The following is a 25,014-nucleotide window of genomic DNA, read 5'->3' on the forward strand; positions in this document are numbered from 1 at the left end:
TGTGACTGTGCATATATTCAGATGATCAAATTATCACTTTAACATTTTAAAAGATATTTAACCGCCCAGGGATGTGGGAATTGTCCTATTGCTATCAGTCTGCCCCACCGTACCTCACTCTATCTCTCTACACTACAACGTCACATGCATACAGTATACTGTACATCCTAGTCAGCATACTTGTTTTGCATTTTGTTCTTGACTCGCGTCCAACTAAATGAACCTCATTTTGGATTTTTTTTTTATGGAATATGTGTGCAATATATATACACAAATCTGTTCTTGATGTGAGAGGGACATAGACAGCACCACTGTCTATTTGTAAGCAGTAGCAGGAGAGAAGAACATACAGTGTAGACTGATGGAACCTTTGTGGGGAACAGTGTATAAGATCTAATTGCGCACTGGAGGTTAATAGTAATAGAATTTTTTTTAAATTACATTCTTAATCTTTATGAACTGTACCTGCAACGTGTAATATTTAGGTACAGGTTGAGTCTCCAGTATCCAAAATGCTTGGGACCGGGGGTATTTTGGATATCGCAATATTCCGTCATTTGTAATATTTGCATAATGAAATATCATGGGAATGGCACCCAAATCTAACCACAGAATGCATTTATGTTTTATATACACCTTATACACACAGCCTGCAGGTCATTTTATACAATATTTTCCATAATTTTGAGGCTCAAACAAAGCTTGTCTATATACATGTATTCATTTATGTTTCATATACACCTTATACACTAAGGACCTGCTTCAGACCCGCACGCAAGTTGCGATCGCTCGCTGGCAAAAATGGGGCGAATATGTAAATTATGCGCTCGCACTGCATCGCGGAAGGACGCCCACTGTGTGTTAGCGAGCTACGGCAAAGTGCGTTCGCAAGTGTCTGAAGACGCCCCCTTGCCACTCTCAACACACGCCATCTTCGGGAATTGAATGATTAATCGGGACCATCGTGAGCCATCGGAGTTGCTCGCAGCCCTTGGGGTCGCCTTTCCCCGCCGCAAGCACTGCGATCAGTGCAGCCTGAAATTCATGCAGGTGACGTGTACAGTGATGCTACTTTGTTAATTATGCATGCCCTTTAAACGGCGTTTTGGTGGGCAGACACGCCTGCGTTCGGAACACCACTCCCCGTTCACATGCACCTTCCCCTGTTACCACCCACTAACGGAACTGTCACTCAAAGCAGTGAACTGATAGTGGCTTACGAGCTACCAAAATCAGATCGCAACGAATGGCTTGCGCACGCGCACTGCGAATTATATGCATGCTCAGATGGGCGAAAATTGCTCACAGCGAGCGGGTCTGAATGAGCTCCTAAGCCTGAAGGTATATTTATACAATATATTTGATAAGTTTGTGCCTTAAACAAAGTTTGTGTACGTTAAACCATCAAAAAGCAAAGCAGTGGCAAACGCAGGATTTATAGAGGGGGGTTTCCAAATGCTTGATTTTAGAGCTACTGTGGACAGTCCGTGAAGAGGGCAGAATTAGTACTTATCCAGCTTTAATATGCATCATACAATGTGTATTCTGTGTCATAATTCCAGCATATACAGGATCACAGTAAGCCATTAAATGCGGAGGTAGGGCCTTCCTGCCTGAGCTGGATGTTTTTATTTTAGATGTGGGCACCATTCCAGAGCATTGGAGCAAGTCCGGGAGCCTGGAGGAGCAGCAAAAGAACTTAGCACTGCCCTGGACATATATGTACATATTGGGCTCTATAGCAGTGCATCCCTAACAGTGCATGTTTTCCAGATCTCCTAGTTGGTGCACAGGTTATTTATTTCTGGCTGATACATGTTAAAAGATCCACAGGTGGTGCTAATTATTTCATTTGTGATACTGAGAAGCACATTTAGCACTAGTAACATTCTATTATATTACTATTTCTTCTGTGGTCATGGTATGTGCTGGGGAGGGGGGTTTCCAGGCAGACGGAAACCCCCCTGCGTTTGCCTATGCAAAGGTTTTACTAGCTCAGTCATGCTGAAAAAAATTCTGTATTTGGGAATATTTGGATATGGGAGACTCAACGTGTAATATACAGAATAAGGTGACCTCAGCCACCTTAGAGGTCAGAGAGAATTATGGAGCTGCTGGAGAGGGGGCTGGACAACAGGGCACATGGTAGTGAATAATACCAGTACAATGTTTGTGAGTTTTTGCCGCACATTCCCCTGGTTATGCTCTGAATTGGCGGCTGTTCAAAGTGGCTGTGAGAAGGCAAATACGAGGGAAGGAATGAAAATGTTCTGATCGTTCTTCTATGTTTACATAGATCCAAACGTTTTTAGATTTGGTTGTTTTTTATATAATGATTACACTGATTAGGAGATGCTGAAATACAGATCTCGTATGTTATTGACTATTATAATGTTATTCCGTTTTTTTACAGAACCTAAAGTGTGATTCTCTAAGCTTCCAATATACTTCATCCGTATACCGGAAACATAATGACTGCATTGATCATTTTGTCTTCCTGTTACTTGTAGAGAACACAGGGAGACTGACTTTGCGAGGAGAAAGACTAGATGCCAAAGCAGAGGGAAACATTTCGGAATCCCGCCTCGTACAAGAGGAAAGGAGCGTGGAGATTGAGAGACCACCTACTACTACTATCACCACCACCACCACCACCACAACAACAGCGGCACCCACCACTACCACCACCACTGAGAGCACCACCACCACCACAATGGCCAGAACTACCACCCTGACAGAGTATTCCCTGACGGCGCTCTCTTCTACAGGGCTTGGGTCTGAAGCACAAAACATTATTAAAGGTATTGTGAGGTCTCTTGTCACACATAGCTAGATAGTAGCTGGCTTTGGTTTTAATTCGTCGTCCGGTTTTGGTTTTGCCAAAACGCTGTGACTGGTTTTGACTTTGAATTTTTTCCCAAAATTTACCAAAAAGCTAAAATCACATAATTTTATTTTTTTTTGTTCCTAGAGTATAATTAACTTCAACAACATTAATTTGCAATAATTTCCAGTCAATTTTGACCACCTCACAGCTCACAATATTGTTTTCATCCACTTTAGGTCAAAAGGTTGCACCGAGCTAGCTGGCTGAGTAAGCTCTTTGTTACATTTGGCTTTTTCATGTGTTTTAGTACATTGTTCTGAGTACCATAATATAACATAGTGGTACATAACGGGTTCCACTTAAAGTATTTTACGAGATCCGAAGATAACCACAATTCATTTACTGTTGATGGGACGGGTGGTCATGTGCTGCCCCACCACACAGTTAGGAACGCTTCATAAAATGTGCTATCCCATTTCGGTAATATCACTCCTCAAAAAAAAATATTGCATTGCTCTGCAAGCCGAAGCATCATTGGCCTATCTATAATGGCTGCAGGGTGTGCACGGGCACCTGGGTCCAGGGGGGCCCACACTGCACACCCTGCACCATATAATCATTCTTACCTTTCCAGAGTCCAGCTTCAGCCAGTGCTACAGACAGAAATCACCGGGAAATTGGCGCTTTAGCCTTTTTCCTGTAGATTTTCGCATGCCCACTAGAGAAATCTCTGGGGACATAGCGCGGACGCCATGTTCCTTGAGACCTGCATATGCGCAGTAGACTCTGGCACAAAGCCAGAGATACTGCGCTACTGGAGATGAGGGGGCCTGCATTTAGGCTGCACCCAGGCCCCCTCATGTCTTAAACCGACCCTGCTAAGCGTAATGGTCCAAAGCTGGTTGTGCACTACGGAGTTTTATCATGTGCAACTATAAAGATAATATAAATCCTAAAACAAAGGTTAACATCACTATTCTCTCCCCATATATACAAACTACTATAAATACTGTATATATAATAGAAAAAAAGTGAACTTAATTTTATTAATAGATTATCTAACAAGGTATAAAACAGTAAAAAGTTGAGCGATTATACTCTTCCTGTGATAATATAATGATCTCTATGCGGGAGATGTATCAAACCTTCAAGAGAGATAAAGTGGAGAAGTCACCCTTAGCAACCAATCAGCTTCTGTAATTTTATAAACTGCACCAGATAAATGATAGCTAGAAGCTGATTGGTTGCTATGGATAACTTCTCCACAACCTCTCCGCATACATCTCCCGCTTGGTCACAGCTTTATTAAGAGGGTACCTAAATGCAGTCTATCGCCAAGAATAAGCCTATTGCAAAAAGATGACTGAGAAGGAATAGGGCCAAATGCAATAGCCCGCGATCTGCGGGAGCCGGCCTGATTCCGGAGAGATCACTAGATGTAAAGCAGCATTTAGTTTAAAGTAGAGCTGTGCAGGCTCGGATTGGTTTGGATTTTCCCACCAAGTTTGGATTTTTCCCGCAAAATTGCAGGTCTCAGAAAGAGGCAAAACATCATCTTTCATGGACAAACATCATCTTTCATGGAAGATGATGTTTGTCCATGAAAGATGATGTTTTGCCTCTTTCTGAGATCCGCAATTTTGCGGGAAAAATCCAAACATCATCTTTCAACGACAAACATCATCTTCCATGAAAGATGATGTTTGTCCATGAAATATGACGTTTTGGCGGGAAAAATCCGACACAATCCGAGCCTGCACATCTCTAGTTTAAAGGCATCACCAACTTGGTTTTGCCTTTAAACTAACTGCTGCTTTAAATCTAGTGACTATCTCTCTGTATTTGCACCAGCTTCTGCACTTAGCGGGATATTGCATTTGGCCTATAGCTTATGTATGTGTGTGTTTATATACACAATGTAGCTAATCAACAAAATTTATTTTTACTGATGTATACTAACATTAGGTATTGGCTGTAATTATATTGTTGACATTCATTTGTAATCAAGTTTTTGTTTTTACTAACATCCTAAATAAAATAACATGCAATACATTAAAAAGTCCAGAAATACAGTGGCTTAAACACAAAATAAAACAAAAAGCACAACAAAACCCCCCTTTTTCATTGCGAGTAGCGCTCTAACTTAGGATAGGTCAAACTATGTAACGGAGAGAGTCGCTTTCACCAAGTTTTAATGTATTACTTACCGAAAGGTACAGGAACTACAAAGTATGCAGCACAGAATTGTATACACAGAAGGTTATTTGGTTCTTAAAATCAATCTGTTTCTATATGACAGTGATAGATGAATTTCTAATTTCCCCGTCTACAGCTAAACTTGTTATTGCACACCTTATATACCAAGCATGTTTTATGCTTCTTGGATTGTAAACTCATTAATACATCTTTTCCATTAGAATGCTGGGTTGCATCTGGGATTAAGGCCCTCATTCAGAGCAACTCGCTATTTGCGGTCGTTCGTTCGTTTTCTAAAAAGGGGTTGCTATTCAAATGAACCGTTCGCACTTTTGCGGTCTGTTCACGCCTCTAAGTCTGAACGAGCGAGCAAAACATGCGAACGTAAATTTGAAAAATACGCCGCTCGCACCATACGTCATGTCCGCTATTTATTAGATTAATCGAGTACATCGAACAGCGTCTGAACTGCTCGCTATTCTTGTGGTTGGTTTTTTCAACCACTATTTTGCGAGCAGTTCTGAGTTAAAAAAAAGCAAGTGACATGGTCAATGACGCTGCTGGATTAATTATGCACTCCCTTAAAACGCCCGTTTTGACCTTTAAGCACGCCTGCGATCGGATTTCCACTCCCCGTTTTCAAGCACCTTCCCCTGTTACCACCCACATACGCCTCATTCTGTCACTCAAGTTAGCAGGCATTCGCTATTTTGCGAGCACATGAATTTCGGCCGCACTGACTGGTTCGCGCATGCGTATAACGATCCGTACGCATGCGCAGTTGGGCAAACATCGCTCGGAGCGAACGAGCTGCCGCTTACGAGTGGCTCTGAATCAGGCCCTATGTTCATCCGCCCATCCCGGGTGCGACCCGGCTGAGACACCATAAAGATGGGCGGTCCGACAAAGCATTAAAGCCGGGATGATGACGCCATCGGTATCACGTGTGGAGCCAGCACTTGGAGATAATCTCATCTCCAAGCAATGGCTCTTCCTATGCTTCACGACCAAGGTTGAACGCGCGTTCAACCCTTCCCGTAACCAGGGTTGAAATGGAAGGTCACGCGACCCGGCTTATTTCAACCCTGCAGTTTCACACTGCACAATAACCTGGGTTGCTGTGCGCTCATGTGCAATAACCCGGGTTAAAAGTGTAAATGGAGTATTAGGCAGCGCCATGTTTACCTTCTGATACTGATGTCATTGTATATAAGTTATTGGCATGATAACCTCAGTGTACAGCATTGTGTAATACACACTGCTTAACATTTAAGGCGCGTACACACTTGCCGATATTTTGAACAATTGAACGATAACGATATCATTATCATTCAGTCGCTCAGTGTGTATGCCGTCAACAACCAGCGATGCGCGCTCCTGCTGGTCATTGACGACATCTGTCATCGGCCGTCCTTGCAGGGCAACCTGACGATATTGTCAGGTTCTGCAAAGACGGGGATGAGGGGGGTGTTGGCATTGAACGATATCGTTCATGATATCGTTCAGTGTGTGTGCTCAATGTCGTTAACGACACTGAGCACACCACTGCTGGGGACACACTAGACCAGTGGTTCCCAAACATTTTTGAATCACGGCCCCCTAGAGTATCAGCATTGTTTTCATGGCACGCCTAAGCCAAAGGTTTGTTATTGAGAAGTTCAGAAAAAAATTTGTAAATTGTGCTGACCTGTCATCCTTAGGGTCAGTTATGTGATGGTGGACAGGTCTGTGCTTCTTTTTGTCCACATATTTACATTACATTGACCATAAATATATTGATTTGGTGCTGGACAACCAAACTGATGCACCCCTGCAAGTGTCCAGATGCACCCCAGGGTGCCACGGCGCACAGTTTGGGAACCACTGCACTAGAAGATAATGCTCATGAGCGAATCGTCTAGTGTGTATGCATCTTTAGACAAGTATAATCTGGACAATATAAGCCCTTTTATTGATCCAGTCAAACCCTGCCCAAAACACCCATTTTTAGGCAAAACTCACTTCGGGACTGTCTGAAATTGGGACAGTTGGGAGTAATCAGGGCTTTGTTAATGAAAGGTAATAAGAAGATAATAAATAATATAATAAAATAAAGCATACACTGTTGATGTGTATAGACATTTCCTAACTCTGTATTAATGTTATTTAGTGTATTGGATAACAAGCTCTGTTTTGATCATGTGGAAACTAATGGTAAATGGAAAGCACTTCAGCAACAAGATTATTAGTCAGACAGCGTGTCCGTTTTCAAAGTTTGCTACACAATACTTCTTCTATGATTTAATTCCAGCATCTTCAGTATGATTAATGCAGGAGAAACAAGGCCAGCTGTATGGGGAAACTTCTAACTTGTTTCAGACTTGTGTGATTGATTAAGAGAAAGTGACATTTCCTTTCTAAAAAAACACTTGCAGGCATTTATAGTATCTGCATCTCAGCAGCTGCAGAAAATGTATCTATTATTATTTATTATCAGTTACTTATATAGTGCCAGCATGTTCTGTTACTGGAAACAAAATAGCAATAAAACAAGACTGAAAAATAGTACCCCTTTTACACCGGAGCTAAAACCTGGGTTTTTGAAGGGTTAACCCGGGCAGCTCCCTGGTGTAAAAGGGGAGAGAGTTGGATCGCCGGGTCGAGTGACCCGGCAATCCAACCCAGGTAACTAGCAGGGTTTAACACGGGCGTAGCCCGTGAAACCCTGCTGTGAGAACAGCGCACTCCAGGTCACGATGACCTGGAGTGCGCTGCTAGCCGGCCGATTGGTCCGGCTTCAGTGGCGCTTGGAGATGACGTCATCTCCAAGCGACCACTTTCACTCCGCAAAAGCTGGGTCTATGCAGACCCGACTGCGGTGTGAGCGGCGCTGACTCGGGAATATCCCGAGTCGGCGCCTGCAAAATTCCGGGTCTGATCCGGATAGGAACTTTGTTCCAACTCCGGGTCAGACCCGGAATTTAGGTGGAAAAGGGGTACTACAGGTAAAGGGGTAAGGGGGTCGCAAGCTTACATCTATAGGGAAATAAGCATTGATGCACAAGGATAAGTGCTACTGTACATATTGTATATTGCTCCAGCCAGCTTGTAGGTTCTTGGTGGGCTGTATGATCCAATCAAACAGGAATGGAAGGCTTCCCATTTGTAGGGAGTGGCTATAGGGTGCGCAGCATACACTACTTTTTAAATCACCATAGTCCAATTGTTCCTAGAGTAATGTTGGGTATTCATTTTCTATTTTCCATTTTTGCTGTTTATAATTTTCAATGTAAAATGTCTTTATTTGTAGTGATCTGCTTTGAAAGGAACCGACTTATGTAAGAAAAAATGTTACAGATTGATGTAAGGACTTTTGCTAGTGCACATTAGCAGTAAAAGTGCACACACACACAACGATTTTTTGAACGATTATCATTAACGATATCGTTTATTGTTCAATCGTTGAAAAAATTGTTCACTTTCTGAGTTAAAACGATGAACGATGATCATTCATGCGCGTTCATGTTTGTAGTTTGTAGTTTAGTCAGACTGACCAACTCAACGATTTTCAGTAAAGGAATATGCAAAAATCGTTTGTAGTTCAAAAAAATCTTTCATTACATTTATTAAATGAACGATTTTAGTAAACGATTTTCATTCATATTTCCCTTGAAAAAATTAATGAAAATCATTTACTAAAATCGTTCATTTACTAAATCGTTGTGTGTGTATGCAACTTTACAGTTATTTATTATAGTAAAGGATGTAAAGAGAAACAGCGCTACTATAAAAGAAAATCAGTGCTAATAACCCATAAATAAGGCAAGATTTGTTCTAACAACATCTATAAAAATTGCTATAAAACATAATGGTGTTCCATGCGCATTGTGTTGTAGACGTGTATTATTATAGAATGTTTGGTCTGAAAGGCGTCTCTGTTCTCTCAGTCAGAGAAGGCGAGTGTGAAGGCACCATCGCATCAGTCGAGGCACCTAAGAAACAGCACAGTTATGGTCGGAATGAAGGAGCCTGGATGAAAGACCCTGCAGCAAAGGATGGGAGGATCTACGTTACTAACTATTACTATGGCAATAACCTGGTGGAGTTCAGAAATCTCGACAATTTCAAACAAGGTAGAAATTCCAACAATATGATATGTTGATATGGTGGTTTCACAGACTGACTGCTCTATATTTTTATATATTATGTGTTTTGAGTACCTTTTCTAATTAATGCGCAACATCTTTATTTGAGTTTGCTAGTGTCATACAGATAAAAATGTCATGTGGTAATACAGGGCCGGATTAAGGCTTGTGGGGGCCCCAGGGCAACTAAATTGCGGAGGCCCCTTCAAGCCACACGGAGCTTCCCCCCTTCTCTCTAAGCCTTCTGCCCTCCCACCCCCAAAACCTCCGCCGCTGACTTACCTGAGAGCCGGCGTGCGGGGCGTGACCTCCTCCCGGCAGAGCTGCTCCCTGGTCCTCTCATCGGCGTTGTGGACATTATGTGTCACGTGGTGCCGGTGAGAAGACTCGGGAGCCACTCTGCGCTGTATACATTATGCATACATTAATAGCGAATCGCGACAGTGAGCCTCAATCCGGGAACAGGTGTCACTAGACACCTGTCCTCAGCAGGGTTACACTGACTCTGTGTGGGGGCCCCTCCGTGTGTGGGGGCCCAGGGACGATTGCACCTGTCGCCCCCCCCCTTAATCCGGCCCTGTGGTAATATATACTATATATCACCACAGTAATAAGGAAAAAATCAATCAGCACTGAAGGAGTACTGTATATTCACACAACTGCACAGCAGGAACATTTTGAGACCTCTTTTTTTTTAAATAATAATAAATATAGGAAATTTGAACTGATATCCCAACTCATGTGAAATAGCCTCCTTATCCTCAGTTAGGGGCCTATAATTAAGTATCCAGCTCGCCACTAGATACGGCAGTGGATACTTAACTGCCAGAGCAATCCAGTATTGCTGCAGTATGGGACAGCTGCTCCGAAAAGCAGCTGTCTCCGCGATCTCTAACACTGCTACAGAAGTAGCAGTGATACTTACCACTGCTGATCCGACTGACTGCACATGTGTGACATGAGTTCAAGCATATGCACGGCCGCAGAGCACACAGTGACATGGCGGCGGAGGGATCCAGTTGGATCCCTCTTTGCAACCCCGGACCTCTTTCCCATAGGAAGTAGCAAGGCTTGAGACCTCTGCAAATTCTACAATCCATCTCCAATACTGTACGAGATGGGATGCTGATGCCAATGGGAAGATAAATGTACAAGCCACTCAGTAATTGATTGAGCCATTTATGGATTTTTAATTTCAATTTATTTGTTGTCTTCATTTGGGGACAATAAGGTGCATTGTTGATGTTTGTTTTCCTGAGCTGCTCCTAAGTCCAGCACTGTAGTGTGAAGCTGCCAAGTCATACCGGGCCTCTGATTGTGAGTCAAATGCAAGGCCAGAAATTGACGCATTTCACAATTATCATCAGACTGCAGATGCACTGAAGAAAGCACCATGCATACACACCTTGACATTGTATATAAGAGCAGACAGTCCGTTCTGTGCATGCCTAGATTTCTCCCTAGTTAAAATGGGGTTTTCTGGGCAGCAAGTGGGCGGTTACCATGTGAACATAACAGGTCCATCTCATTGGAGTGTTGTGGTCACGTAGACCGACTCCTGCACTTGTTTGAGACATGTGGACGTAGATGGGACGCCCGTTTCAGACAGATCAAATGCACTCAGCATGGGATGGGTGCAAGTGCCGATATTAATCATGACGGCTGCGGACGGGAAATCAGTCGACACTGCAACCATATGCATAAAGATGAATGGATACTCGCATAGATGGATGGATGAGGCAGTAAATATGGCTGCCACAGACGCCCGCACGTGCCCCCCCCTTTGCATCCAACTGAGTCAGCCCCAACGTGTCCCCATTCAAATACAGCAAATACACTAGTATGACCACTCTTACATGCACTCTTATTTACATTTCTCAGAACTATTGAAATGAGGTCACTTGTATTTTTCTGCAATTGTAACATTAACTTTAGTATATATGTATTTAGTATTACATTATACATTCTAGAGCTTGCCATGCTTATACATAATAAAATACTGACTATAGGAACCTAGAGCCAAATTATTCTGAAAAACTGGGAGCAAAAATGATGCAAACTCTTCATATAAGACACAGACAGTATTGTGTATATTGTTTTCAAAAGTACTGTGTCAATGTAATACCCCTGGATTACCTGACTTTCGGGCTGATCGCAGATTCCCGATTATCGGGAATCTGCGCGTGCACAGGACCTATTCTGCGAGTGTGCATAATGGGTCCTGCTTAGTTGCATGCAGCCCCTTCTGTGCCTCTGCCTGATTGACAGGCAGGCATTTAAGGGACGGTGGGGGGCAGCCAGCGTTCCTGGAAACGGGGGGTGTCCTCCCTGTTTCCCAGGAGTGGCAAGGCCAGGGACTGCGTCGACCGATGCAGTGTCCAGGTTTCGCAAGCCGGTCAGCCTGAGTAAGCTGAGGCATACTCAGTTGGCTGGCGGCGTCCACCATCGCGACCATCGACCATCAATGGTTGTGATGGAGATTCAAGTCTGTGACCACCGTCGCAGTACTGGGATTGCAAAAGCAGCAGGAGGTGTCATACACAATCTTTGCTGAATCACCCCCTATGTTTTGTTAAAACCTGGAAATCTGTGGGTATATTTACTAAAGTGCGGGTTATTAGAAGTGGAGTTGTTCCCCATAGCTACCACTCAGATTCTAGCTATTATCTTCTAGAACAGTCCCAGCCTGCCCTGCCACGGTGTTACTATTAGGGAATACTAAAACTGTGGCAGGGCATGCTGGGATTTGTAGTTTCACAGCAGCTGGAGTGCCACAGGTTGGCCAGGCCTGTTCTAGAAGGTGCTAGATAAATGATAAGTAGAATCTGATTGGTTGCTACGGGCAACATCTCCACTTATAAAAATCTGCACTGTAGAAAATATACCCCTTAGAGTTGAATAATCATATTGACAATATAAATTATCATATTTAAGTTATGAAAAGCTAAAATGAGACATGAGCAAACTCCAGAAAGCCTGATGTCTGGCAAAACATCATGAGAGATGAATGCCAAGGTCGCCCATGTCTCATTAAAGCTGGGTACACACTGACTGATATACTGTATATAGACTGTTCAATTGAAGGGGCGATATATCTGTAGTGCATCGGCCACTGTGTACAGACCATATGTCTGTGAACAACGTAGTTCACAGACATATCGCATCTGCCTGCAGCACAGCCGATGACAATTTATTTAGCAGATATATCGACATGTCTGACTGTGTGTAGGGGCGACCCGCTGACTGCCCCTTACACTGGCTGCAGGTAACCGGAAGTGATTGACATCTCAACTGGACGGGCAAATTCATATGCCCGCCCAGTTGTGATGTCATCGCTGACAGTGCAGACACATCGGTAGAATGATTGGTAAGTGCGCATTCACTAACCAATCATTAGATAGGTCGGCAAGTTGGCCAAGTGTGTACCCAGCATTACAGTATTCAAATGATGTGTACATATATGACAGGATTTCGCCGCCGGTAATATCAACACAGGCATCGTGGCCGCCGAGATACTGACTGTGTATTTATGTGTGTATATATATATATATATATATATATACATACTTTTGTCAGAATGAATTATATGCACTCCCAAGAGTTACAGATTGAGTAGCATTGTATAGCAGTAAGGTTTTTTTCACACCTTACATCTTCTGTTTCAGGTCGTTGGAGCAATCTGTATAAGGTCCCTTACAATTGGATTGGCACAGGACATGTGGTCTTTCAGGGAGCCTTTTATTATAACCGGGCTTTTACTAAAAACATTATCAAATATGATCTGAAGCAACGATTTGTAGCAGCCTGGACACTCCTGCATGACGTTGTTTATGAGGACACCACTCCGTGGAAATGGAGAGGACACTCGGATATTGACTTCGCTGTGGATGAAAGTGGCCTCTGGGTTATCTACCCATCTGTGGATTATGATTATTCGCAACAAGAAGTCATAGTCATTAGCAAGCTTGACCCCAATGACTTATCTGTGAAGAAGGAGACTACATGGAGAACTGGCTTGAAACGCAATTCCTATGGAAACTGTTTTATAATATGCGGAATACTGTACGCTGTGGATGTCTACAGCCAAAAAGAAGGGCAGATTTCTTATGCCTACGACACCCACACAGACACTGAAGCAGATCCAAAGTTGCCTTTTATTAATGAATATGCCTTTACAACACAGATTGACTACAACCCCAAGGAAAAAGTTCTGTATGCCTGGGACAATGGGCACCAGCTGACCTATAAAGTGAACTTTGTCGACTGATTGAATGAATAGCTTGTTAACTCATAGGTCAGTCCTACACAAAGAAAGCACTTTTACGAATCAGTTATAACATATTGCTTGGGGAGCAACTAAAGTTTTATCCTCTGGCCGAGGAGAAAATACCCAGGCCATGAAGAGTCTGATGGCCTAGTAATGTGGTATGTGACTAATCCATTGTTAAGAAGCTGAACAAAGCGTGAATGGACTTAGGATGAATGGTTCACAGAATAAAAGGAAAAAAAAACATTTCATTGTCAGCCTTTCGACATGCTATATTTTTTCATTTAACCCCCATGAAGGAGCTAGAACAAACGTAACACTAAACGGTTGGCAGCAACGTCTCATTTCTTATTCAAAGGACAACCAAAGATAGCACAGGCACCCGAGCTTAATTTTTATTTTTTTTTACCATTTTGTCTAGGGTTTAACAGCATCATGACAAGACAATGAACATTTATGTTGTGCAAAAAGAAAATGTTTTATTAAATTTTAATAGTATTTAAAAGGGGAACAATGATAAACAATAATAAATATCTACTTGGCCTGCAGATACAGGGACTGGCCCACAGGGGTACAGGGGAAATCCCTAGTGGGCCCCACTGCCTGAGGGCCCTACCTCCTCTTCTAATATCAGGTTTAAGACAGTGCACTTGAATTATACATTGTTACTCTATTACAGAGTCAGTTACCTGGCAGAGCAGGAACGTGGATGAACAGACCATGCAATGTAGTGTATGTTATCTGCAGGCTATGTCCTCTATAATGGCTAGCCAAGCCTCTGTGGTGGCTGGCCACACCCCTCTGGAGGCTGGCCACACCCTTCTGGAGGCTGGCCAAACCCTTTAAGCATGGGCCCCTACCATTGCCATCCCCCGGTGGTACCTTCATGCCCCAGTCCGACACTGGGCAGATGTATTCATATTGTAGGACTAGTTCTTACTCATTCTCCAGTATGGTTTTGCTTTGAGTTGCTTTTTTCAGAAAGCACTGTGACATGAACATGCCAACAATGTATTTCTTCCAATATGACTTTATTTAGAATTAAACACGAAGTGAGATGAGCTGGAATTACTACTGCAATATAGCACTCACGTCATTACCCAATATAACTTAATTTGTTTTTTCAATGTACAAGCCTGATGCCAAAGGCCTTTTATATTGAAACACTTTTGTTTTGATCAATTTCCATCTGTCCTGCTATTCCACTCTGCAACCACTAACTAATCTTTCAAAGAAACCAGCCTGTTTGGGTGACTGGTTATTTGTATGACAGCTTTAGTCTGTCTAATAGCAGGAAACAAGTGCTATCACCTGTACAGTTTCACTCCATAAATGGGTGTTAGCAAGCAAACTCGGCTAAGTCATGGGGAAATAAAAATTCTGTCTGCCAGCTCACTGGTGCCAACTATGTTTTCCCACAGCTCATATTCCTATATAATATTTTTGTGTGATAGTTCTATAGCTCTTGAATATACCCAGATCTGTTTTGGTGTAAATGCTCATAATACAAAAAGTAAGATAGTTAATATAATTTCAATTTCCAGCTGCACATGTTTTTCTATATCGAGTTCAAGGTAGTGTATATTGCAATTCTTAGGATAGAGAAGTAGGCAGTCTATGCATGTAAGCCGCCCCCCACTTCCCGAACAGGCGATGTCATGATGCCACACCGAGGAGGTGGGGCCGCCATTACCAGGAAGTAGGGCACTGCACAGAGCATTCTTAGGATGCGCTGGGCAGACTACAGGCTCCAGGGTGATGTTCCGGCTAGCTTGTGAGCCAAATTCAGGTGCCATGGGCAGCAACGGTGCTGCCCCTAGAGCCCTGCACCCTGGGTAACGGCACCGCTAGCACTCCCCTAGTTACAGCCCTGCCGTTCCTTGTCTACTTCTAAACAATCTGAATAAAATGCTGCACTCTGTATTCTCCCTGAAGCTTACAGTATGAATATATTATATACCACATTTGTAATGATTTATTAGGAAAAATAAGCAATATCTAATGACCAGACTTAAAGGAGGTGTCCATCCAAAACATGTCTTACAGATCAGCCTCTACCAACTAGCAGATTTATGGGGTTCCCATGTCTGGGCAGTGCCATAGCAGGACACTGATGCACCCTTGGTTGGCCCAGTGCCCCCTCCCCCCCTTCCTGCACATGATGACCTTGCAGCTCCAGGCACCCTGCAAGCCATATACAGGTGCCACCAGTGCAGTAGTGGTGTCGCCTTTGCCTTGCGCTCTGAACAGTGACACCACTTGTACACCCCTAGTTACTGCCCTGTGTCTGGGACATCTGTTATTCTGGATATGCCCATTCCTGGTAACAATGTGTAGCATTGTATCATTAAAGTTGATACTATAAAGCACGTCAGCCTCAACTGTCTTTATCAACACTGAAAGGTGTATTCATTCTCACTTATCCTCTTTTTAAAAAGCATATCTGGCCCAGGTAGGTATCTCCAGTAAGTGAGACTCTAAACACCAGTTCCCTCTGGTTCATATAGGGGGGGTAGTGGTTCATCTGTAGGACAGGAAACAGTTTTATTTTATTGTCTACTTCTTGGAGAGTACTGCTCACATACATTGTTACACAATTAACCTAACGCAAATATGTAAAAGTTTATTTGAAGCAGTAAAGTAAACCTGACCTTCCCATTGCAGATTGCATAGAGCATTCCCATTTCCTAGGAGACTGCAAGCCAATCCTTCAGACTCTGGCTTCAGCACTGCCACAGAGTGATGCAAGATAGAGACACACCCCAACTACTATAGTTGTATGGAAATGTCAGCTCACAGCAGCGGATAACTATAATGAAATAAAGCACAGTGATGTCATTTCTGTGAACTAAAATCACCATTGGAATCCTAATGGTACCGAGTATAATATCTTGCCAAGAGAAAAAGCATTACAATTAAAATAAAACAACATGCATCTGCTGATTTAAAAAAAAAAGTTTTGCACAATAGTTTTACCTAAAAACTTTAATTTGACAAAATACCTCCATAATTAAATGACTCTATATACCAAGTCTAAAAAGGAAAGTCCGTTTAAACCGAATGCATTTTGTCTTCATATTTAATACTGACATATCTAAAAAATGTGTTTTTGTCTTTTAGCACAAAAATAGTATCCATTTTATTAGAGCAGAAGAATGATAGGATTGCTGCCCCTGGGAGCTCCATCATTACTGAGTTCTGTGGCCCAGAAATTTGAATGTTGAAGTTATTGCTACAGTACATAACAATTTTGGAAGTGATATTAACTAGTTCCATTGTGTGATCTATCTGCGATCACTAACCACTGCAGGGTTCTCTATATATGAATGTCAAGGATCTTTATCATAGGACCAATGAAAACGTCAGGGAGATAGAGAATCTTTCAAACAGTGCATGGTCCATATATGTCTCTGGTGACTTCTCTGCTTTTATTCAGTTATTTTATCATGGCAAAATAAATTATGTACGAGGTGTGGCTATTAAATAAAGAGACTGATGCTATAATTTATGTTTAATTATATAAAGTACATTTTAACCCTTTTCCCCTTCTATGTACTCCCCTTCTGCACTCACACACTGCTGCATTCTTATTTACCATTGGTTAAAGCCGCGCTGCAGCTCATTATCTGTCAGTTGTCTCAACAGCTCTGAGGTTTTCTTCTTTGTACTCAAGGGATCCCGTTTTGCATCAGTTACTGAGATAGAGTGGACTTTAGGGAAAAGAAAGAAGTCACACGGTGCTAGGTCTGGCGAGTATGGAGGATGTTCTAGCACTGCAATCTGTTTTTCGGCCAAAAACTGCTTCACAATGAGAGCGCTGTGTGGGCTGGTGCGTTGTCTTGATGGAGGAGGAAACCATTCTTCCACAACATTTTTGTAGTAATGTTAATTCACTGTTGCGCCTTCTGGTACCCAGTCTTCCAAAATAACACCTTTGATATCAAAGAAAACAATTAACATGGTTTAGGGTTTGGACTAGCTTTGACGTTATTTCTTCATTCTTGGTGATGATGGTGTTCTCCAGTACATGGACTGGTGTTTTGTCTAAGGATCGTGCTGGAAGATCCATGTTTCATGTTTCAGGTAATAACTTTATCTCAAAAATGTGAATCCACTTGAATTTGTTCCAAAATGTCTGTACAAATTCGCTTTCAATTTTCTTTCTGCCCGACAGCGAGAAGCCTTGTGACCATCCTAACACAAACTTTTGTCATGTTAAGATCTTGATGCAAAACTTTCCCAACAGTATCTTTGTCGATGATTACCATTTCTGCTGTCATTCGGATGCAAACAATTTTCTCAATTTTTTCTACATTCTCATTTCATTTTTGATGTACAAGGCCTTCCGGGTCGTTCATCATGTTTGACATCCTCACGACTGTCACTAAATCGTGTGTGCCACTCAAACACACATGCACATGACAAACACTCTGCCCCACAAGCCCTGGTTAGCATACGGAAAGATTCGGTGGGTGTTTTGTTAAATTTTACTAAACATTGGAAGTTAACACTTTGCTCTACTTGTGAACTAAGCATTTTTACAATGCACAGGAAAAACAAAACTTCTTAGAACGCTGTGTGACAGCAAACTATCTGGGTGAAACTTGCAAAACCGTTTTGGGATCGTCCAAGGTCAATGTTCCCCCACTCCCTTTTAACTGACGCAGTTTGGTTCATTTTTTACTAGTACAGTTTTGTAATTTTATAGCCACACCTCGTATTTAAACTATCATTTTTTTAATAATCATTGGAGCTGAATAGAAGTGAAGTTAATTCGTTTGTTTTATGCCTGATTGGGAGTTTGCATTGTGTGGAGATTACTTTGTACTTGGAGCTGAACATTCTTTTCTTCCTCCATAAAATCTTTAGGGATATATTATCCTGTTTTCCATAATGGATAACAATTAGGTATATATTTAGTAAAGCTTCTAAAGCAGAAAAGTGGTGATGTTGTCCAAAGCAACCAATCAGATTCTAGCTATAATTTCTCTATTGCATTCTAGAAAATGATACACAGAAACTGATTGGTTGCTATGGGCAACATCACCACTTGTCTGTTTTAGATGCTTTAGTAAATATACGCCTTAGTCTGAGGTATAATGCAGCATATGTGGCATTGGCTACTCTATCGCTGGTGCACACGGGCCCATCAGTCCTGGGGTTCTCCACGTGGTAACCCCAGCGCCCAGGGCCAATCACTGGTCCCCCCCCCCCATTCCCAATACACACTGGTGACACTGTCTTTATGGTGGTATATTTAGAAAGATGGCTCCACACAGGAGCTACAGTGTCAAAGTCTTTGCTTTCTTCTGTGTATACATGCGCCATTTTTCCGAACATATCACCAGAAATTTGAGCAGGTATGGGGGGGAATCCACTGCACAATGGGGGAGGGTCTGGCACTGTACACAGCCCCCCCCAGCTCATAAAATGGTCCTTGTAAATGCCTGGATTAATTCAGTTTTGTTTGTTTTCTAAACTTTTATCCCAAAATTCTGCTAATCAGCCGAACCACTTTCCAACCAGTACCCATTTTCCCCACTAGGAAGAATTGGAGATACAACCAACAAGATATATTTTTTATTTTTTAAATTTCTCCATAGTTTTTTTTTTTATAAAATGCATAATTAAAATTTTTGTTTTATAGCATGACACCCTGAACGAAACATGTTGGAGATATTTTTTATGTGCTGTAAATAGATAACACACCTTCTTTTTTAAAACGCTATATGTATGTAAATGAGGTTAATGCTCTGTCGTCTGTATATAGCACGAACAATACAGTATGTTCATCCTTATAAATAATTTAATGCAAACCACTCTCTCTTATTGTAGAAGTGCTGCCGCTGAAACATCATTTGGTTAAACTTCTGATGTGAGTGGATGCTTGCACTCAGCATAAAGTGACTCATTTAATTTTTATTATATTGAAGTAACTTATGACCTATTACTGAGTCAAATTCTGTATTGTCTGCTGAAAAATGTAAGAAAAAAAAGAAATAAAATGATATTAAGAATGAAATTCTTCTAACAGAGGTTCACTTGCATTGTTTTCATTATTTATTTGTATCTATATATTTGTTGCCTTTAGAGATATATAAATGATATAACTGAATTGCTTTATCACTCACGCTTACCTTTATACAATTCTCAACCAGAGAATGCTACTGATCTTCTCAGCCCTCTCTAATCTGATTAACACAGTTATTTGATGATAGAATGCTTTCTAAATCCAGAGCCCTGTACTCACACAGGAATCCTAACCTGGGGCCTGATTCATTACAGATTGCAACTGCGATTACGCACAAAGTCTCACTGCGATAATATGCTAATCCACTGTGATCGCTATGCTGTCGCACAACAACATAAGAACGCCCACTTTACCTTACACACATACATAATTCTTAGCAAGACTGCAAAACCATCGGTAATATCGAGTACCATCGCAGCCTCACACACATTTGCACAAGCTCTGACCTTACTCAGGAATTGCTAACCTCAAGCTGCGTATGGCATCGCAGTGGATAATTTATGCACGCCCAGCACTGGCACACCTGGACCCCCCCATCACCTCCCACAAACGGCACTTCCTGTCAATCACTCTGTGATGGGTCTGCGTAGTCACTGCGATCGCAGTTCTGATCGCAGTGGCTGGTTCGCATACACGCACTGCGATGCAGAAGCATATGCAGAACACAACAATCAGCCAATTGCATGCATAATCGCAGTTGCTAGATAAATGATAAGTAGAATTTGGTTGCTATGGGCAACATCTCCACTTCTAAAATCCCACACTTTAGTAAATATACTCCTAAATCTCCAAAATGTACTAAACACACCATGCTGGTCAGGGCAGATGGGACTACAGCTCCTGGTCTCCACATAACCATAGGCCCATCATCATAATTAGTTATGCAAGTTTACTCAGTTTTACATATTTAGGGAGACATTGGGGCTGATAGTGTAGGGGGTGTACATGCCCATCTGGTCACCCAACCTGACCCTATGCCAATGAATACAGCACTATAAAGATTATTAATTACAAATTAAGTAGGTGAGCAGCACATTTGATTTTGCCAAATTAGCCCTACTATGGGTATATTATATGGGAACACTCTCAATTTCCAATTTTGGGAACTTCTTTTGTAAAATGGGATTATGGCTACACATGAATATACACATGGAGGAATCTGTGATGACGAAGCTTTAAAGTCCAGCCTGTTACCATTTTAGAGACACACCCTTTATTTTGAGTTAAAAATTTAGTTTCCCACCTAAAATACTACTCAGTAGAGTATCTTTATTTTGTTTTCAATTAATCATAAGAGTAAAGCCGCATATCCACTTGCAGATAGTGGAACGATAGTACGATTACAACATTGTTATCGTACAGTCGTTCCTCATCCCCTGTAGTGCCTACACTGAACGATATGTTGTTCAGTGCAGGCACCCTCCATCATCCCCGAACATGGTCACTGTCGTTATCGGCAGATTGACCGTCATGTTCAGGCGATGATTGATGTCAGAGACGACCAGCGGGAGCGCGCATCGCTGGTCGTTTCCAACATTAAACTGCCAGATTTATGAGAGATTGAACGATAACAATGTCGTAATTGTTCAGTCGCTCATTTATATCTGCAAGTAGATACGCGGCTTAAGGAGATATCTTTATTACATATGCTGCTTCTGAGTGTTTGAAGGTTTTCTATAAAAGGATTATGCTGAGCATCCATATACGAGGGTATAAATCGTATAAATGTCCTTTTTTGGGTCAAAAGAGGTTTTGTATCCACACTCTGAACTGAGGGGCTTCTCCAATCTTAGAATTTAATTTAAATATCTTGTGGTGCCAGACAAAAAGCACAACATGGTATGCATGAATGTGCCCAACAAGGTCTCAGCTAGGACAGTGGGATACACTGTATGCAATGCCTTCCTAAAATCTAGGATTTATCACAGTAGCTGTATCCACCAACGGGATGTAGTTATTTCCCAGCTGTTGGGTCGGTGGTGCTCAGAATGTCGGCGCCAAAATCGGACACCAATCAGAATCCTGTCGCCAGGATCCCGACTGCCGGCATCCCAGCGGTGAAGTATTGGGGTTAGGGTTAGTCTGGGGGGGAGGGTTAGGGTTAGGCTGCGGGTGGGGGTAAGGTTAGGCTTAGGCTGCAGAGAGGGAGGGGAAGGGTAATATACTTACCTCCTGTTGGGATTGTGACCCAGTTGGGATGCCGAAGTCTGGATTCTAACCACCGACATCCTGAGTGCCAGCATCCTGTACCCAACCCCAACAACTGCCCAGAGTCGGGAACTAGGAAAGTACCTATATTCAACAACATCCTGAATCCAGACTCTGGCACTATATCCACAATCAACTGTCCAAAACCCAGGACTTGCACAGTGCTTCCCCACCAATAGCAACATTTGTTATTCTACTGTCTGCATTATTATTCATTTTATTTATAAGCTGTCACAAGGTCTCCACACTAGGAGGTAAACATAAAACATAAAAGCATTGTAAAATCACAGAGTAACAGAGAATAAGTACATAACAGCTAACTATCATAAGTACATATTATTATAAATACAGAAACTTGCTATAATGCCAAATACTGGGTAGGACAAGTAACAGTCGCAACTCTCTGTAAGGGGGAGGGGGAGTCAATTCTGTACTCATTGACCCAATACAAAAGGGCAGGCAAGCAAGTAAACAGTGTCAGTGCCGCTAAATGGGGAGTAGGACTCAATGGGGTGGAGCACTGGAGACACATAAATAGTGCTAACGAAGGCAAGACGGCACTGACCATGAAAGCTTATACACTGGGGGAAGCATACAAGTTGAGTAGGGAAGATGAGTGTTGTGTTATGAGGAGGTATGGTTAGCTATAATAAAATGGTGCATTTTAGTCAACGCTTAAAGTTGAGGAGGGTGGTAGAGAATCTGACAAGGGGAAAACGTAAGTTCAACAGGAAGGGGGCACATTGATTGAAATGTCATGTGACGCTGGTAGGAAGAGGATTGCAAAGAGCAGGAAGAAGTTGACAGAGACAATCTTAGAGATGAAGAGGAGAGGAGTGGTTTAGAGTTTTATAAGTCTTATGACTTTAAAGGCAAATTAGATATGCACTGCCCCTGGTAGCTTGCTCTGCGGTCATAAGCACAATGAGAGTACTTGAGTGCTGCTTGCACTACCGTAGGCTATGAGAAGAAAATCAGCAAGTGGCGCATCCATCAAAATTGTGCTGATCACGGGTAAATGAATCTGGCCTTCAACGGTCAACAATCTGTTTTTCTTAAAGAATGTTTATTGTTTTCCCTGCTACAGTAAGTACTCACGGCTTTATATTTACTATAATCTTCATATTCACAGTACTCATCATCATCAGATTCCTGTTGACCCATTTTAGCTATACAGAGTAGTGGTGCCAGACTGTCCCGCAACCTCCCAATCGCCCGTGGGTGGGACAGCGGGACGGTTGAGAGGTATGCTTAATAACCCATAAGGTATCTGACTTTTGGAGTGAGGGCATGCTTAAGTTTTGTCTGTGGTGAAAATGTGGACATAGGCCCTCATTCAGACCCACTCGCAAGCGGGCGCACGTACGTTAGGCGTACGTACAAAAATATTTAAATTCAATGGCTCGCTCGTATTTTCGTTCACATCTAAAATTCCTCCCTAAACTCTGACGACCCCTCCTCTAACTAACGAGCGTACGAAATAGCGAGCGTACATCCCCGAAATGGCTTGAAAGGAACGCACGCACACGTATAAACAGGAAGTGGCCTTGTCAGATGTCGATTACCTGCTCCTTTATTCTGCCTACCTCCATCAATCGTATCATGCCAATCAATGTATCAATTAGCTTAATTGTTTGTTTTTTTTCAACACAATGCAAGAAACTTTACTCTTGTCCGTGTTTGTGTTTACCCGCAGAATACGTACGGATGAAACATTCGCTTTTATTGTTCAAAAAACATGTGAACCACAATTAAACAATTGTACTATTGCTGTGGATCCCCGCATATTTCCCTGGGTTCATTTCTTTATTTAAATTTGCTTACGCATGTCACTGCATCAAGCCTATCCTAACTCTCCAGAGATTTCTGGCCCTGTCGAACACATGACTCATACACTAACCAATAAAATTGCTCCTGTTAATTTCCAAAATACATTAGCCAATCAAAAAATTTTTACACACTTTATCAAAAATGATTTTTAAGAAAAACACCATTGCCATCATGAGAGCCTCCGCATTCACCAGGCGTGAGCTGCTGGTGCTTACGGAGGTCATGGATCGCCGGATCACCAGCCAGCCTCAACCCATGACCAACCGGCAGAAGCGCTCCGCGTATGCGGAGGTACGGTCCCGCCTGCGGTCCTTCGGCTCACGCCGCAACATCGGGCAGCTGGAGCGCAGGTGGTCCGACCTGCAACGGCGAACGCCCCGCTTGCTGGCATGCTTTCGCATGCAGATCCTGGCAAGTAAGTGTTATGTATTGTGGTTTTAATGTTTGTGTTTGTGGGGCAAACTGCGTGTGCATGTTTTCCTGTCTGTTCTATTTATTATTTGTACTCATATCTGCGTGTGCATGTTTTCCTGTCTGTTCTATTTATTATTTGTACTCATATCTGCGTCTGCATGTTTTCCTGTCTGTTCTATTTATTATTTGTACTCATATCTGCGTCTGCATGTTTTCCTGTCTGTTCTATTTATTATTTGTACTCATATCTGCGTGTGCATGTTTTCCTGTCTGTTCTATTTATTATTTGTACTCATATCTGCGTCTGCATGTTTTCCTGTCTGTTCTATTTATTATTTGTACTCATATCTGCGTGTGCATGTTTTCCTGTCTGTTCTATTTATTATTTGTACTCATATCTGCGTCTGCATGTTTTCCTGTCTGTTCTATTTATTATTTGTACTCATATCTGCGTCTGCATGTTTTCCTGTCTGTTCTATTTATTATTTGTACTCATATCTGCGTCTGCATGTTTTCCTGTCTGTTCTATTTATTATTTGTACTCATATCTGCGTGTGCATGTTTTCCTGTCTGTTCTATTTATTATTGGTACTCATATCTGCGTCTGCATGTTTCCCCTCTTTTTCTGATTTTTTAATTCTACTGCTATTTTTTTTGGTTTTATTTTTTATTTATTTATTTTTTGTTTGGTTGCCCGGATTTGTCCATAAACTAAACGCAATTTATTTGACATATTTTAGGGGGACAGCCAAGACTCCGCCGTCAACGTCGGCGTTCCCGCCCACTCTCCCCAACCCCCAGCCAACACTCCACCCCAAATCTTTCCCCTATTCCCCACTCCTCCCCATCCTTCCCAGACCCTCTCCCGGAAATGTCGGGCCTCCTTCCCCTCCGTCCCACTTCCCCCTCTCCTCCACCCACCCCTCTTCCAATTACCCCCTCCCCGGAGTCCAGCATAACTCCGCCCCATTCTTTGGGGAATGACGGATCCTCCGAGGAGGATCATGGAGGTTTGGCCGGAGCTCCCGATTTGTCTCCCGGTATGTTTTTTTTTTTTTTTTTTTTAAAGCACAAACTGTTTGTATGTAATCATGTGTCGTGCCTTTCTTCGTGTTTT

At 42.3% G+C, this 25,014-nt stretch overlaps 1 protein-coding gene across 1 annotated transcript in view; it reads left to right on the forward strand.

The window, feature by feature from the left end:
* The window catches only part of OLFML2A (olfactomedin like 2A), an 89,981-nt gene extending 70,536 nt beyond the window's left edge, over positions 1-19,445 (forward strand). Inside the window, exons 6-8 of the mRNA XM_088471097.1 lie at positions 2,511-2,801; positions 8,950-9,135; positions 12,813-19,445. Coding sequence (XP_088327223.1) covers positions 2,511-2,801; positions 8,950-9,135; positions 12,813-13,414 — 1,079 coding nt within the window. The 3' untranslated portion in view covers positions 13,415-19,445. The remainder of the gene's footprint in view (positions 1-2,510; positions 2,802-8,949; positions 9,136-12,812) is intronic.
* Positions 19,446-25,014: the final 5,569 nt, after the last annotated feature.

This window comes from Taudactylus pleione, unplaced genomic scaffold, assembly GCF_031769625.1.
Source record: "Taudactylus pleione unplaced genomic scaffold, aTauple2 ptg000110l, whole genome shotgun sequence".
Taxonomy (NCBI): domain Eukaryota; kingdom Metazoa; phylum Chordata; class Amphibia; order Anura; family Myobatrachidae; genus Taudactylus; species Taudactylus pleione.